The sequence below is a fragment of the Leptosomus discolor genome, chromosome 2 (genome assembly GCF_034619465.1).
Source record: "Leptosomus discolor isolate bLepDis1 chromosome 2, bLepDis1.hap2, whole genome shotgun sequence".
Lineage (NCBI taxonomy): Eukaryota > Metazoa > Chordata > Aves > Leptosomiformes > Leptosomidae > Leptosomus > Leptosomus discolor.
This window is the reverse complement of record NC_141392.1, coordinates 45,456,439-45,473,070: the sequence shown is the minus strand read 5'-3', so window position 1 is coordinate 45,473,070 and position 16,632 is coordinate 45,456,439. Positions and strand designations below refer to the sequence as shown.

Below are 16,632 nucleotides of genomic sequence, written 5' to 3'. Positions count from 1 at the left end.
CATACTGTACTTCTTTTTACTTACAGAAGAAAATGTAGTTTGCATACGGAAATTCTGGATTTGTTCTGTGCAAAACTCATATAGGTAAAAATTTGTTAGAATGGGTTCAAGAACACACTGTTGAGTACACTATGATCAGGAGTAGATGTCATGCTGACAGAATTCTCTAATAATCCTTGCTTTGATTTATCTAAAGGGTGACAAATATTCTGCGATCACATGATCTCTTTTGTGTTTCAAGAAATATTGTTTGTTGTTCTCTGTTTGGTCTAAAGACGTGCTTGGCTCAAGTAGCTGCAGTTCAGCTGACTTCTAGATAGGTCTGTCCACTTAAATGTTGGGCTTGATTCTCAAAATTGGGACATTGTAGGGATGTAGTAGTCCATTAAATTTATATTATGTAGAGGTTAATAGTCTAAATATTTTTAAATGCAGCTTCTTCATAATGAACTTTTTTCTCTTTGCATAGATAAAATCCTTGATCTTACGGCTTCAGAGGCTTCAGGAAAAAGCAATAGAAGAAGATGACTATGATAGAGGTGAGAATTGCTTCCACCTACCCCTGCCCCCCCACTGGATCTTGTTGCCTTTTTTTGTTTGTTTTCCTTCCTCTATTAATTTTATTTTATATTTGCTACATAGTGTTGGGTAGATGTGGAAGACTAGTTCAATGAACTGTATTGTTCTGTTGTATGGCAGGAAACAAATTAAAGAAAGAAGTAGGTCAGCAGCAGGTAGCAACAGTTTTTATTTTCTTGAGCCACATCACCATGTGGGAAGGTTGAAATCCAAATATCCACCATCTGGATCAGCTGTTTTGAAACAGCATGACTTCAAAAAATGCAGAAATGAATGAAAGCTTTGAAAGGAGAAAGGCAAGGCACTGGCTGCTGACAGTGTGTGATTTGTTGCTTGCCACATTTAGTCATGACTACAGCAGGGCTCAAACACACAAATTAAGTCAGTAGCTGTTATAAAAGTGAATGATACTGTCCTGTGGGATTAACTTCATGTCCACTGAGTTGAACCAAAACCAGCTAGAGAATATGGTGGTGATACAGCTGCTGGCAAATACTCGTATTTGAACAGTGCTTTACCTTTCAAATGCCTTGGCACTTAGGATAAGCTCTGTGTGTGCACGTGTTGATAATGAAAGCATCTATTAACACACATCTCGAGTTTCCTGTTGTTTCCTGTTATGGTAGTCTGTGTTCAGGTACTCATATTTTGATAGTCTTGAGGTTCTAGATTAAATTCTTCCAGCTAGATCTGTCTTCAGTTGGGAAGCTCTGCAAATGTTTCCGTAAAATCTGCAGGGGTACGTCAGAGAATAAGGCTGGAAAAAGGTTGTTCCTTTCCTGCCACTTCCTTATTCTCAGCTTTTAGGGGTTGGGCAGTGGTCAAGACTTCTGGTTTGCCTTTCAAAACTAGTGTGTGAAGGTTTTCAGTTATACTATGACTCTGTTTTCTGGCCCCCAAAGGTGTCCCCCAAGACAATTAAAATGTGTTTTAGTAGTGTCTAGAGAGTAGGTGTGTAGCTCTTTTGCAAGAGTGTCCTGTTGGCCACTTAAAGGCTTGCCTATATATAGGAGAGAAATCTGCTACTGTCACAAGTCATTGTTTTGGTGTGGCATCTCCCATTGGGGAAAACCTTTAGGTATGTTAAAAGCTGAGGATGTTGTAGATATTAATGGGTTTAATCTGTCAAATAGACATTATTGATGTGTATGCTTTACATATGTAACACTCATAACTCTTCTTTAAATGCCTGTGGGTTGAGTTCCCAGTTGGAGACTTCCTAACAGCTGTGTACTCAGTGCATGTGGTTCCCACAGATTCTAGCTGGGATTCTTTTGTCAGTCAGCCACTCCAACGGCAGTATTTTAGCCTATCAGACGTGATATCTGTATGTGATGCCACATAGTCATTGACCACAGTGGAAAATTGTATAACCTTGCACAGAAAGTTCTGGTGTACTTTTCCTGGGTGCTAGTCCTGTATCTTCAAAACAGGACCATCTTTCTGTTGATTGTCATTTTATTAATTACCCTCTTCAGTTTCCACCCTAGTTATCAGGCAGGCAGCACAGAGAGTGGTTTCCAGAGTCTTGCATTAATTCCCCTCAGAAAAATGGTCTGGCTGAAATGTGATTTTACTAGCTGTTGCGGGTACAACTTACAGAGAGCAAAAGTGGCAGCAGTACAAAGGTGGAGAGGAACATCCACAGGTGGGATTGCTGTTTTCTGTGCTAAGTCTAGTGTACGTAGGCAGAAAACATTTGTCCTGTTATGGGACTAGATACTGAGGTGCTTGAGAAGACCTTGCCTTGGGTTCCTCCATCCTTTTCAAAACTGTAAATCTATTTTTAGAGAGATGTTCTCAGAAAATGCCATGCTCTATGTGTGCACGTGACCCTGCATCCTTAATTTTATCAGTTACTAATTTTTGAGTCCTTGACCTGCTTTCTGTCATACTGGTCTTTGTTCTTCTTCTGATACAACTGTCAGACAGGGTTTTTTTGTGACTACTTTTCATTATTTTCATGGTATCTGAACTGGCCCTTAATTTTTCTTTTGTTAGACACAGGCAGCATATCTCCAGGAAAAGACTCACATGGAGAAGGTGCAGTGCTGCAAGAAGAATTAAAGCTGTGACCTTCCCTTCTGCTCTTGCAGTGGCAAGCTTTCCACCTTTGCTTTTAGAGCTACGTCACTGCTCCTGGTGCACAATAAAGTCTTGCCTGGCAAGAAGTGAAGTTTGAAAGCTTATTAAAGAGCTTACAAATTGGCCCAGTACCAATTTCTGCTCAAGTGAAATCTGTAATTAGCCGCCTTTAAAGGGATCTTATTGCCAAATATTGCTAGCAGGGAATGGAATTGCTAAGCGTGCAGAGCTGTGATGTGGGGCATAAATGGAAATATATTATCAGGGAGTGGGAGAAACTGACACGGTGTGTGCGGAAGGCTGAGGACATTTTAACTATAATGCCAAAAAGAAAATTATTGTCCCTGTGATTTGGGGGACAACTTTGAGCGAGTCCTCTGTTAAGAGCAGAACTGTTTTGAACCAGAGATTGTGGTAGTGCTGTGAGTGGTGACAGTAGAGGTCTTGCTGATTTGGGAGTGCTGCAGGGGGAGGGAGATCTAGTATGATGTGAGTAGCTGCAAAATGCCCTATATGTGGAAGAGGTGAGTAGAGGGGAAGGAGAGCAGGTGGAGGAGGGGTATGGGTGGCTATACACCCAAATGGAAAACTAAAGTCTCAATAAATACATTATCGTGTGTGACTATGTTATTGCTTCAGTGGTAGAGGCTCTTTTCCAGCTTCAACCATAGACGAGAACTCAAGAGATTTTCTGACTTTGGTTCTCTAAAAGCCATCCAGTCTTGCAGGAGGGGGCTCGGTTTTTAACAGCAGTTCAGTGGGAGGGAGATGTATTAGCACTTAAAACTCCTTAAAGTGCTCAGGACTGATTTCTGCTGTCTGACACTGCAAATGTGGCAACTTAAGGAAATGCAAGCATCTCCTGTCTGACGTTGCTGCTTTCCTGCTCTCCAGAGCTTTTTTGAAAGCTCCCATAGTTTATAGTAACTTTTGAAGCTGAAGCGTAAGTAAAGTGGTGCCCCTACAGAGGAGGGAAAGTGAGGCACTGGTTTTGGTTGTGGCAAGGAGTCTAGGAAATGGTCAAAGGCAAGTTTTTCCCACTACAAAGCCATGAACAAATACCTTGGTGCAAACCGGTTAGGAATAAGGATGTGTTTATTTTTCCTCTTTGCCCAAACATCGAACAGATGCTTGCTGCTTGGTCTGTTAGAGAACATGGGTGTTTTCCAGGTTCATGTTAATGAATTAGCATTTATTTCCTGAACAGGTGGCGTTGGTGGTTTTTTTTTTTTTTTTTTTTTTTTTTAGAGATGTTTGGAACCACAACCCTCCGTTATTTAGGAGAGAGTTGAATGCCTATTAAATCTTTGTCTTGTTTCTTCCTAGTTTTTCATTCCTTTGAATGAATCTTTTTGCTCTGTTTTCCTACTCCCCTTGAGCTTGGGAGATGCACAGCAGAAATACCTTTTGCCATTGCTTGTTTACCTGTGCTGTGCCTTGTTAAGGACCTGCCTTGGCATGGTTAGTGTGTTGGTGTAGAGGAGCTTCAATCAGTCATTCAAGAAACTACAGTTTCTTTCTATACTTTCTGGCAGTGCTGTGTTTGGGAGGGGTGGGGTATGTTTGTTCTGAGGGCTTCAGAGGGCCGCTTGGGGCAGAGGCCACCCTCCTGTCCCATCTTCATGCTAGAGGTCACCAAGCGTGGTGCTGTGACATCTGTAGAGCCTTCTGCTTCATACTGTAGCCACTGTGGATTGTTTCAAACACAGATGTTTGTTAGCTGTGAAACATTTGTGTGAAGTTCAGTAAGACAAAGCTCCTTCTCAGTCTTGGTTTAATCTTAAATAGGAACCATTAGGATGTTACATGGTTTATTCCTCAGTCTGTGTTTGTAGGTGAGGAAATATTAGGAAGTAGCTTATTTTTTCTGTATTTACTTGTGATCCCCTCTTGATGGCCACATTACTGTATATTTTCAAAGCAGGTACAGTACCGTGGGAATATAAGTGTTTTGCCTTGCGTAGCATATAGTGAAAATTGGTCTGTTCTCCAAGGATCACTTGGAATGTTGTCATGGCTCATTATTCATGATGGGGCTTGACAGCTCCAAGGTTAAACACACTCCTGAATACAGGAGGTAAAAAAAACAAAGCAGCATATTTTTGTGTCTGTGGGAGTTGTGCATGCTGTGCAAGCAAGTGTATTTTGCTCAGTACAAATCTATTGCCCAAACATTCTAAAACCCTTTTGCTGTTCTTTGCTTCTTGAACTCCTCAACCTTGCCTGGTGCAAGGGGAAAATGGATTGGTAACTGTCAGGAGTCTTGCTGCTGAACTCCACTACTGGCTCACATGCCGTCTTGTTACTCAGAAATAAGTTTCTGCAGAACTACTGATTTTTTTTTTTTGTTTTGTTTTGTTGTTAAATTCCTGTCTGCAGGAATGTAAGCATCAATTCACTGCTTGCAACTGGTAGGGAGTGGTACCTACCTGTGCAATTGAATTGTGTTTAGAGTTGGAGTTCTCCAGTGAAGGTGATTGAGTAGATCAGAGCAACTACTCATCAGTCCAACATTGCAGCTAGAATATAGAAACATTTACGCTTGTCATGGCAAAACCTATCCTATCTTGGCAATGAAAATTCATGCTGTAGATACTTTTAACATCATGTGAACCTTCACTTATTCAGCTGAGGTCCCAAAGCTTGAGCTGTATGAATTGGTGAGCTGCCATGGACTTGTGCACTGTGCGCTCTGTAGAAAAACAGTGTTTGTAGGTTTTCTTTTTTTTTTCCTCTTTGCTCCTGCTCTTTGAGGCCTTTTCATACCAATTGTCCTTTCTGTGTGTCAGGATCTACAAGGGCATCAAGGACAGAACCCTGTGCTGTGTAGGAGTTGGGGTCTTGTTTTGCACATTTTCCATTAATCACAAGTGTCGGAAGGGAAACGAAAGACTTCGTAGCAGTTATCCTCCTGTATATTTACACTAGAAGAGGTGCTGTTGCTCCCTTGAACCAGCTATTTGTTTTAAGGCAACTGCAGAGAGAGAAAACAATGGAGTAGAATACTAAGTAATATCTGATTTGAAAATGTAATTTGTTAAATGGTATTCAGAGGGAGGTCTTGACCACTTCTTATGCTGATACTTGCAAATGTTGAGTTATGCAATAACCCCAAGCTCCTGGCCAGATGTGTAGTCGTTTGGTCTTTCCAAATTTCTTTTTGTGGTTCAAATTGGAAAAATATTTTTCCAATTTAAAGGGCTCTTTCTAGCCACAGCTCTCAAACATTTGAACCAATTTGATCTTCAAGCAGGTGGGTGGTGTGTTTTGGTTTTTTTTCTTCTTTTTTTCCTTTTTCTTTTTTCTGAAAGAACTATTTGCAAATGAGGGTTGGATAGAACCTCTGCTTTACTACTATTATTTTGAACTAAAATGCTTGCTTCACAGATGGTTGTTACAACAGGACACAGAAATGAAGGCAAGTTAGCTTCTTAGGAAGGAATTTGAGAGAAGCCATATCTGGAAATAACTTTCATGTTACTTGGGATTGTACTTGTTTCAGGATGGCACATACCTGTGGAAATAAAATCCTTAAACCTAGCTGTGTATTGAGTGAAGCTCTGTATCGAGTGAAGCTCTGTGTCTAGAGGCTCTTGATAAAAGGTGGTGGACACTAGAGGAGCAGAGCTTCTGTGACACTGGAGACTTAACTGTAAGCTTGTAACTTGCGGTTGCAGGCCATTGAGTTGGAAATGGCTTTGGGGTGGACAAATAGGGCTTTCTGTTGTGCTGTGCTGTTGGAGTCTTGTTCCATCACAAGCTTGTAGAAGCTTCATGAAATCTGTGGGTAAGTAAACCAAAAATGTGTTTAATTTTTCATTTTTATAACTTTCCAGTAAAGCTATTAAGAGGATGGAGAGAAGAGCTTGTACAAATTCCTAACACCAAATGTTCCTTGCATGGATCTTATTTATCCTGTCTTTCTCTGACAAACTCAAATAACCTCCACAAAAGGGTTTGGGTGGTTAAGGAAAATAAGTGCCTATGTGAAGTATAAATTAGACCTAATTTTCCTTGCAACAAAAGAGGCAGCAGAAGCTTTGTAACTTTTCCATCTTTGTGTTTGTTGAAGACACCAATCTGAACTGAAAAGATAGAACTCTTTTCATCCATATCCATTTATTGTTTGATGGTAGCTGAAACTGGACCAAGATGCTGTCGTTCAAATGCTTGGTCTTGGCTTCTGTCTACTAACAGCCGTGACAAAATTACCGTTTCTTTTTATGCAGTCTATATTGGGCTTATCCAGTTGCTATTGATTTTTTTTTCTTTTTTTTTTATCACAAAATTGGGACAGGAGTTGAGCCAGTCACAATTTCAAGGTATGAAACTTCTTATCTCGCTGTCACATAGACAGCTGGAAAACTGTCAGGCCTTTTTCTTCATAATAGAATAATATAATAATGGCTAATGTTTATGAGAGGGAGGTCTGGTATACATTTCTGGTACTTTTGCTTGTTGTATTTACTCATTACATGTGTAGCACATGCATCTTCAGCAACTTCTTGAAATGCTTTTGATGTGAATCCTCATTTTAGCCCTATTGTTCAGCTTCCGGCATGTCAAGGTGTGTTTTTGAGATAGAACAGGATCTTGCTGTGGTCTGCTTATGCCCACACATTGAAAATGCAGTCATGTTTTCTGCATCTTGAATTCCTTGGCCAATATTGGAGAGGAAGCTGCTGTAGTCATGCAGTATCTTGCTTAGACTGCAGTCTAAGTATTTTAAGGAAGCAGTAGTATTTTATGGGATTCTGCTATGCTCTCTTATTTAAGTCTTGGCCAGCGTGAAGAGGTTCAGCCACATCTTGTGTTTCTGGAAGCTGCTTGACAAAAATGAAATTGCTGAAGTTTTGGCATACCATGTGCTTGGAAGCTTTGTCTACTCCCGGCCATCTGCTGTCTAAAACTGACACTGCGGGCTACCCCTCCTATGATAGTCAGGCTCTGTTTCTCAGTCCATCATGCAGCCAAACTGTTCCCAGACATCCTGGCTAGTCTTTTACAAACAAACAAGCAACGAAAATATACGAACAAAATAAGCGATTATGGATAATTTAAGAGCTTACTTGCTGAATTGCAGTTTGCAGCATAGAGCTCTGATGGGTGTAACTCGGGAGAAGTGTTGATGTGCTATCTGGACAGTACGCATTGAGTGACACAGCTCTCCTGCTACCCAGCCCATCTGCTTACTTTGCACTTGCAAAATCTTGCAGCCCGATTTTGTATTCAGGACAGACTTCTCTTTCCCTTGCTCTTTAGAAATATTAACTCCAGATAAGAAAATTGTCTTTCGTTTGCAATGTGACCGCTGGAGACAGTATGACTATTAATTCAACAGCAACTAGAAACCGATTTTGCTGGCCTTGTCTTACACTTAGGACATAAATATTTTAAGGGAATGGGGGGCCCTGTGTTCTTTTTAATTAGTGTCTGCTTAATAAATGACTGGACACGGATAGAAACTTCTAGATGGCATGGTAATGCAACTTCTAAGTAATTGGGGATTAAAAAGATGCTGAATGACTGTGAATGCCGTTTGAAAGCAAACAAAGTCTTCCAGTGTGAGTCCTGTGTGGGGAACTGGTAACGTTCCTTGCTGATTGCTGTGTGATGTCTCTGGTTGAATTCCTTAATAGGATGCTTTTATTGGAGATCTCTGCAGACCTTCCATCACCTGCCAAACTCCTCTGCAAAGTGGGATTGCCTCAAGTTAATTGGCTTCTCCTTTCTCCTGAGGTTTCCCTCCTGTCCTCCCTGTCCACATGCCCAGACCCAACTGCTTGTGCTGGGGTGCATTCATAGTTCTGCAGGCACATCTGCCCTCTCCAATGCTTCCCTGGCCTGCCTTCAGCATATACAAGCTTTTGTGCATTCCTTTCTTATCTTTAGCCCGTGGGAGGTAAAAGCAGCAAATGTACTGTTTCATGGACAACTTCAGTCCTTTTAGGACAGTGATAGCGTTGTGGCAATGAATGTTAATCAAAAAGGTGAAGAGGAGAATTTTCAAATTCCTAGCACTGTTGTACAGTAACATGCTTTGAACAAAGAGTTACTGAGTCTGTAGGAAATGCTGACAGTGGCAGTGTCCAAACTGATGCCAGGTAATGTCAGTTTTAAACTTTTGCTGTTTGGGTTAGGATACCATCCTACCAGTCCAATACTAGCCAGGGTTCCTGGTAGGTTTTGATTTGAGGAATGGGAAGTGATTGGGACATCTCCATGCTCACTGAGGTTTTTAAAGCGTGAAAAAGTAGAGGAAGTTGGATTGGTTTGATGTATGGCAAATTTGAACAGAAAGCAAAGTTGGGGTGCTGTGAGTCAGAGGCATATTTCAGACATGGTATTGGAACCAAATACAAATGAAGATGTACAGCCTTTTTGATTAGGTCGTTGCAGAATGTACTGTGCATCTGACTTATTTGTGGGTGTTCGTTCATGCACACCTCTGGCATTCCCAAGTGCCTCTGTATGTCTCCCTGCTAATGAGAGCTTACTGGAGAAACCGTGTTTTGGAGAAAAGGCTTTAGTGTTTGGGTTGCTAGAAGCTGTCCAGGGTTCATTCAACTTCTTGAGAAACTGCGTCAGTGGAAGTAAAGAGCAAAACCAGTTTGCGGTTATATGTGCCATGGCACCACACAAAGCAACTGTTGCATTTCACCAAAGTGTCAGGGACAGTGTTGTAGACTGGACCACCTGGGATTAGTGGTCTCAACAAGACCTGCTTATAAGTGAGTGGGTCTCTACCAGATTTATTTTTTTCATTATGTGCTGCACCTGAAATATTTCTATGCTGTCCTAATATCCAACGCTAAACTTGAAATAGGTGCACCTGACCTAAGATCTAGAATTCCAATAACTAAATTCCAGACAATCTCGTTTCCAGTTTCTGCCTCTGCCTGAAGAAACTTTCAAAAGGCATGTTGCAAGGAGGTACTAACTGATGTATCCTGAAAAGCCAGTGTACGTGAAGCATACTAAGTGAAAGCACACAGAGATAGAGGCTTCAGTTTGACATGTGTAACAATTTAACTTCAATACTTAATAAGCACTCTTGAAAAAAATGTGGTTTACAACATTTTTGTCTAGCTCTAGGATTGTGCAAAAGATGTGGGAAACTTTTCCTTGTTTCTTTCCTGTTGTGTTGCGAAGCAGTCAGATAAGATTAGTTTTGGGCTATAGGCACAGGTTGTTGACTTCGTGGAGTTAAATACAGTGATTTCTCAGGGTGGTATTTTGTAGGGCCATTATGACTTCCAGACAAGGTTTGTCATTGGGAAATATCTTTAGGAGTCTGACCATAATCAGACAAGCTTTTGGACACACCAGCTTGAGGAAGGGCTTATATACCTCAAAGTTTGTCTTATTGTTCCAGCTTAAATAGTTGATCTGGCTGACTAGTTAGCAGGACAAGCCTTGTGCTACCTATTTCATGCTGTTGTGGTAAAATGCATTATAAGCAATGGTGTGGCATTGTGATGTATATGAGGAGAAAAGCCGGTTCTAGCTTTGGTTTACAAAATAGTGGACTCCGTGCTTACCATTGAAACTTCACAGTGAGAATGACAGTTGCTTCTCTAAAAATGTCAGCTTGGTACTTTGCAGTTGTTGATAATCGATAATATCAAGTAAGTTACAAGTTTTACCTACTTCATTACATCTGAATAACTAAGAGAACACATAGATAACTAAAATCACTAGCTAGGAGGGGGTTCTTTTTATGAAAAAGAAATACTGATCATGTATTAGAAAACAGGAAATTCAAAAGCAAGTAGTTTGCAATTTCCCGTTGTGCATATGAATAACAGTAAGAGAAATGTTGCTGGAATTAAATATTTTTGGAGAATTTTGGATGAATTATTATTGGCAGACAAAGTTTTCGGGTATAGCAAGTGCTGGGGAAACTACTTTTCCAGTTTTGTTTTCAGCTAGCAGATGTCTTGGAAAACACTTTTTGAAGATAAAGTTGATTGTTTAGTAGTAAGACCATTTAAATTTGAAAAAGTATCCTGAAAACGGTTGTAGATTAAGGGTACATAATTTTGCTACTGGATTTCTTCTGAAAGCACAGGTGGAAACTGTGGTATCACTCAATGGTGTGGCTTTATCATCAGGTGGAAGTCAGCCATGCAGTCATACCAACGATCTGTCACTTCTAGAGTTGTACATATTTTGAAATGAATTGTGGCATCAGAAAAAGACATACGAACAACTATGTGTGTATCAGCCTGATTCTTGAATTTAATTCTACTTTATCTGCTTTTGGAGTAAATTATTTTTAGTCCTAAGAGTTTTATAGTTTTCAAGTAAAGTGTGTGGTTAAAAAACCCCTGAACTATATAACCTGTAAGTGAATTTTTCCTTTGTTGACAAATGTGTATGAAATGCTTTCATGTATCTTTTTTTAATTAAGGAAATGTTAAGGGTGGTTCACTGTTTTCATATTTCACCAGTGAAACTTTCCTCTCTTCATGTCAGGTCCCCTTTGTTTATGGCTTGAGATAAGAATTTCACTAATACATAATTAATTTTTCAGGAAAAATGTAAGGCAGCCCTCTAAAATGTACAGACGTACCATGTTATCCACTGAGGATATATTCCCAAACAGTATGTCATTTAGCAATGGTGATGGATAGCAAAACTTTTTTTTTTTTCCCCCATAAAAATAATAAAAGGGGGGTTTTCTCGGCTTCAGACATACAGTATAAATTCACAGGGACAGTGTAGATGATATGGCAGAGTTGCAGAAAGAGGACCATCAGCCTCATTGGGTGGAGGAGATGCTTTCTGGAACAGATTGCTGGTCTGAGAGTTCTCTTCTGCTTGAGCTGTGAGACTGCATACCCAGCATTGTGCTTTTCTGTCCTTCACCCTTAACTGACTTTATTCTGAATCATTTCAGAAAGGTCGTGAAAATGTAACCATTCAGAAGGAGGCAACAAGAACGCTTCTAGTAGAAGTCTTGCATAAAGCCTTCAGTCTCAGGTGAAGCAGTTGAGAGCTTTATGAATGGCAATCCTTTCCAAAAAGCGAGCATTTCTTTCAGCTGACCATACTGATGTTCCCGTTGTGCATCCCCATCTTCCACAACATGTATACAGTCCCTGTGAACTTGAATTGTATGTATTCAAGTCCCTGCTTGCACACCCGCTGCGTTACATCAGTTCTTACGGGAAAAAATTGCTGCTCACCAGAGCCATTTCATCTGTGAGACTCATGACAGCTTGTGGAGCAGAATATTGAATAATTGCTAACAGAATGCTAAAATAATGGAGAGAAATGGCAAAGGCAGTAAGGTCTTACAGTACAACATAAACCATGTTTGGTTTCTTCTGAATAATCTTACAAACCATTAGTATGTGAATGCACAGTCTTCTCAGTCTGTGGTACTGCATTGAGTGGTTTGATCATGCTTTTGTTGGGTCTGACATTGAGGTAAACTTGGGGTAGATTTGAGCATCAAGGCCCTCATTAGCAAAGGGAAGAGAGGGGGTCTGGGTGAGAGCTATAGGTCTGTAGACATGCGTGCACTGGAGAAGGTGGTAGGATTTGAGCATCTCTTAGGATTATGGGAGGAGAGGAAATTCTTTGGCCAGGAAGCATGGTTTAACATCAAGTTTAAATCTGTAAGTTGAGCGAAGTCCTATATATAGCTCAGCACTGGATGGAGGTGGCAATTTATTTCCACCTCTAAATGAGGTCTAAATTGTGAGGAGATGTCACAGCTAGACTTCAGGAAGGGAAGGGATGAAGTTGAGTTGTAAGGAGTCGTCAGTACAATTGGATTTTACTAAACAAAGATTGGCTTTTTTCTTAACCTTTTTTCATATTTTGACCTTTACCTGCTCAGTTTCAAGGGTATGGGTGACTCCTAGTACTGGCAAATACTCTGGTGTTGTACTGGAATGTCTTTTGGTTGCTGCTCTGCGCTGGGCTGAAGCTGTGCTCTTTTCAGTATGAATACTGAGTGATAGCAAGAACTTTCTCAGTAGGAGTCATCTGAAATTAAATGACTCTCTTAATGATAAGCATATAGGAATACAAAGAGAAAAGGTTCCTGCTGTCTGCAAAGCCTACTAGTGGGGTTTATTGCTGAAAAATCCTCATTCAAGGGGAACAATTTCTCAGTCCTTAATCTGAGCAAGAGTCAAACTGGTGAACTGGAAGCAGAAAGCTCAATAGCGGATTAGTAATTCTACTGAAGTCTTGTGTTTACAGGTTTAAGAAAGTAGCTCTGGTGACTTAAGGGTGCTACACTGATCCTGACCTTCTCCAAATGTGTACAAGCAGTATCTGCTGCTCTATATTCATAGGCCAGATGTCATGCTTTGTTGCCCAGGTTCATAAAGAATCTGCTGTTCTGTCCTTTCAAAGAACAAACAACAGGAATAAAACAAAAAAGCTCTTTTAAGCGCACAGCAGTAATCAAAATCAAACCCAAATTCATATTGAAGTTCTGGAGGTGTTGGTTTGAAATATTTTAATTATGATCTTTCCTTGCTGGAGAAAATGCTTGTGAGCAAAGGCTGGAATCATCCCAGTCACAGGCAGACTTCAACAACTGGTTATTCTGGTGCCGTCTAGCTAATAACAAGAGTGAAAACAGTGAGGACTTCTGTACAAAGAGGTTCCAGTCATGCCATGTCACCTATTCTACTGGACCTAGGGCAAGAAGAGTCAAGATGTATGAGTGTTTTAAAAAGGAAAAATTTTTCATAATATTCTATAAAATGACAAGACCTTCCAGGGAAAGAAACACTGAAGATGCTGAGGAGGAGAAAGAATGAGAAATACTTTTTTTGGGAGAAAAAAAAAAAAAAAATCTGAAGTAGAATTATTCCGGAATTAAAATTTAATTTTGTTTCAGAGCACTGTGTCTGCAGAAGCACTACTACTAGAATAGCTTTCTGATATTAATTATTCTGCTGTCACAAGTCTGTTCATGTCTGCCTGTGGATAAGTCTTCTGAGTTTTGTATTTCCTGTCTCAGATGCTTTTTTTTTCCACCTGTAACTCCCAGGACTTGTAAGGAGGAATACACAGGATCCAGTAGGATGCTATTAATTCATTTGAATGACACTTATATTTCTTCTTTTGGACATTTTCAAAAACAATCATGCAGTTCCAAATAAGGAAGAGGAGAGAAATCTGGCAGAGGAACAAATAATCTTTATTCCCCATGCCATGCACTGTATTTGTGCTATTATCAAATGTCTTAATTTTTTTCATTTGTGTGCCACTTTGCTTGTTGGCTGAACCTGCCTGTTGTATGCAAGAAGTGCTTCTCTCTTCCTTCCCCCTGCTTTCAAAATACTTAGGCTCTGCTTACCTATAGGTGCTGTATTGACTGACCCATTCGGTCTGAATATTTTTTAGGGGCAGCTTTATGTGCTCAGCAAAACTATTTGATTGCTATTACTTCTCTCGGGGGGTGGGGGTGGGGGGGCGGAAGGGAAAAAAAGCCCTTTCCTTTTAAATCAAGCAAGGAGAAGGCAAGGTTGCATGTCTGTGTGTGAATGGCTAATGCCTCCCCAGTGTAAACAAACAGGAGTTACTCAGAAATGGCGTGGGCAGCAAAGCAGCTGAGCTGTATTTGACTTAGTTTCTTCTCTTGTGGCACACTTAGTTGCTGATTGCAGGAAAAAAAAATTACTTGTTCTGTCAAAAAACGTGAAATCAAGCTTTTTTTTTTGGCTTGTTCAAGTGTCTTGAAAAATGCTGCTTTTGCTCAGATGAGGAAAAGAATGAATTCCATTCCTACCCAAGCCAGAGCTCAGTTATATGATAGCTACAGGAGGCATAGATCATGTCAGGGCTGGAGTCGTCTGGGGGGATAACGCAACGGGCCTGTTTCTGCTGGACAAGCATCCCCTGGGTCGAAGGAAGAAAACTTTGACTCTGACTTCAACAAGCCTATGGCGAGAGGTTTCTTGTACCTACATGTATGCTTCTGTAGGGACTGTGGTATTAGTGGTGTCAGCCACATTTCCTGGCCTCCCTTGTGTGCAAGCAAGAGCATCATGTCTCCTGTGTCTCTGGAGTTAGAGACCAAGTCTGCCTCACATGCTGTGCCTGCTTTAATTTGTCTAGAAGCCTTTTTTTCGCTGCTTTAATTTTATAGGGTATAATTGCTTAATAGAAACTTTCTTGTGAAGTGTCTGTAATTGTCGTTCAGAGTGAATGCTGTTAAGAGCAACTAATAACAAACTGAATGGTTGCCTACAAAATCAATTTTTATTTCAGAAGTTAGGAGCGATGGAAAATTAGTGCTTCAGAGAAGCTTACCCCTCTATGCTCCTTAAAGCTTTCCCGGCTCTCCCTTTCCTTAGAGTTAGCCTTTCCACTATTGCTGTTAGGAAAGGGAACTCTGGTGCTCCCAGTTCCCCACTTCGGAGTTCAGCGTGCTCCTGTTGTTCTCTGTGCTTACGCAAGTTATTTGTTTCTGTAACAGATGTGGGCAGGTCTGTGGCTTGTGTACCTGCTGGAGCAGGGGTACTAGAAGCTGGGGTGTTCTTTGCCAAGTTTTTAATTTCTTTCATGCAAGGGAGATACCTCTGGGGTTCATATTTCTTTGTCTGTAGGAAGATCTAAAGAGTTGTTGTTTGAGTGGTTCTTCAGGTATCTATAGTTGATACCTATTAGTTCTAAGGAACCTGGTCTTTCTCATGCTTTTTAATATTATTTTAATTTCTTTTTCCCCATCCATTACAAATGGATGTATTGTATGCCTGCCTTAAAATTACCAAAGCCCATTTTTAATATTCAAGATTTATCAGTTGTATAATGCAATGGTACGTGTTGTTCCTAATATCTTCAAAGTCTACCTAAAAGAAATATTGTTAAGTGTTACCATGTTTCAGGATTTCTTGAAGTACCTTTGGGAAGGCAAACAAAGCATTTATACAGCCCTGGTAGGCAACCAGAATGGCTACCTATACCAAAGTACACTGGATAACCTTTGGAAAAAATTGAGAGAACAGTATGAAATACTAGATTTATTTTTTTTTTTTCAGTTCTCATCTGCAGGCCAATTGACTCTTGACAGTTGGAGGTCTTTTTTCGAAGTGATGTGTAGCGCACAAACCTATCAGCTTACAAGCAAGTAGACAGAAGATACTGGGGCCAGCTAAAGGTCACAAAAAATACCAATCACCCCTTCTATGCAAAGGGGTTTAAAGCAACAACCCAAACCAACTTGCAGAAGAGAGATAGAGGGAAGCTGTATCTTCCTTGAAGTTAATATTCTGATCAGCTAAGATTAACTAACTGCTGCAGATTTCTTTTGAAGGTTGGGATGAAGCTGTGGCAGTGCTTATTCCTAGTCAAAGAATGTTCTTCTTGGGAGCTCAGGGTAAGGTCAAAAAATTGAATGAGTATTTCATTACTGCTAACTCTCACAAAATTGATGACTGTCCTGCCTCTTCCTATCAGTGAGGAGGCCAGTTCAATCTCAAATACCTGTTTGAGAAACATCCTGTAGATTTGGGATATGTTTAGCAGTATTATGATGTGTTCAGTGCCGTAATGCCTGTGCATGGTCTTTGTGCAGGTGATGCTCTAACCATGCTTGGTTTTCCATTGATATTTAAACATCCTTCCTTCCTTATTGCTCAGCTGCTTCCAAGCAAAAGCAGCTGCTTACTACTGAAATCTTTGGGAGTGACGATAGTGAAAAAGAGAGTGTTAATTACCAGGTAATCCCAGTGGGAAATATGGATCTGTCAGAACTGCTGTCCCTGGGTGGGTTCTGTACTCTGGGGTTTTGTGCTTGTTCATTCAGAAATAAGTTGCTTGGGGTTCCTTTCTGGCAAAAAGGCTAACAAATGACGACTTCTTTACTGCCTTAACTTTGGCTACGAGGAGTTGCCAGGGCTCCTACTGTACAAATTCATCCGCAGCAGATACTGTTTTAAAAGTGAAGTTTTCCAGTTTTTCAGGCATGGGAACTGTAAATGAAGAAAAGTGCAT

At 40.4% G+C, this 16,632-nt stretch overlaps 1 protein-coding gene across 1 annotated transcript in view; it reads left to right on the top strand.

Moving 5' to 3' along the window:
* The window catches only part of DISC1 (DISC1 scaffold protein), a 182,008-nt gene that overhangs the window by 4,583 nt on the left and 160,793 nt on the right, over positions 1-16,632 (top strand). Inside the window, exon 3 of the mRNA XM_086460403.1 lies at positions 470-539. Within this exon, the coding sequence (XP_086316529.1) occupies positions 470-539 (70 nt within the window). The remainder of the gene's footprint in view (positions 1-469; positions 540-16,632) is intronic.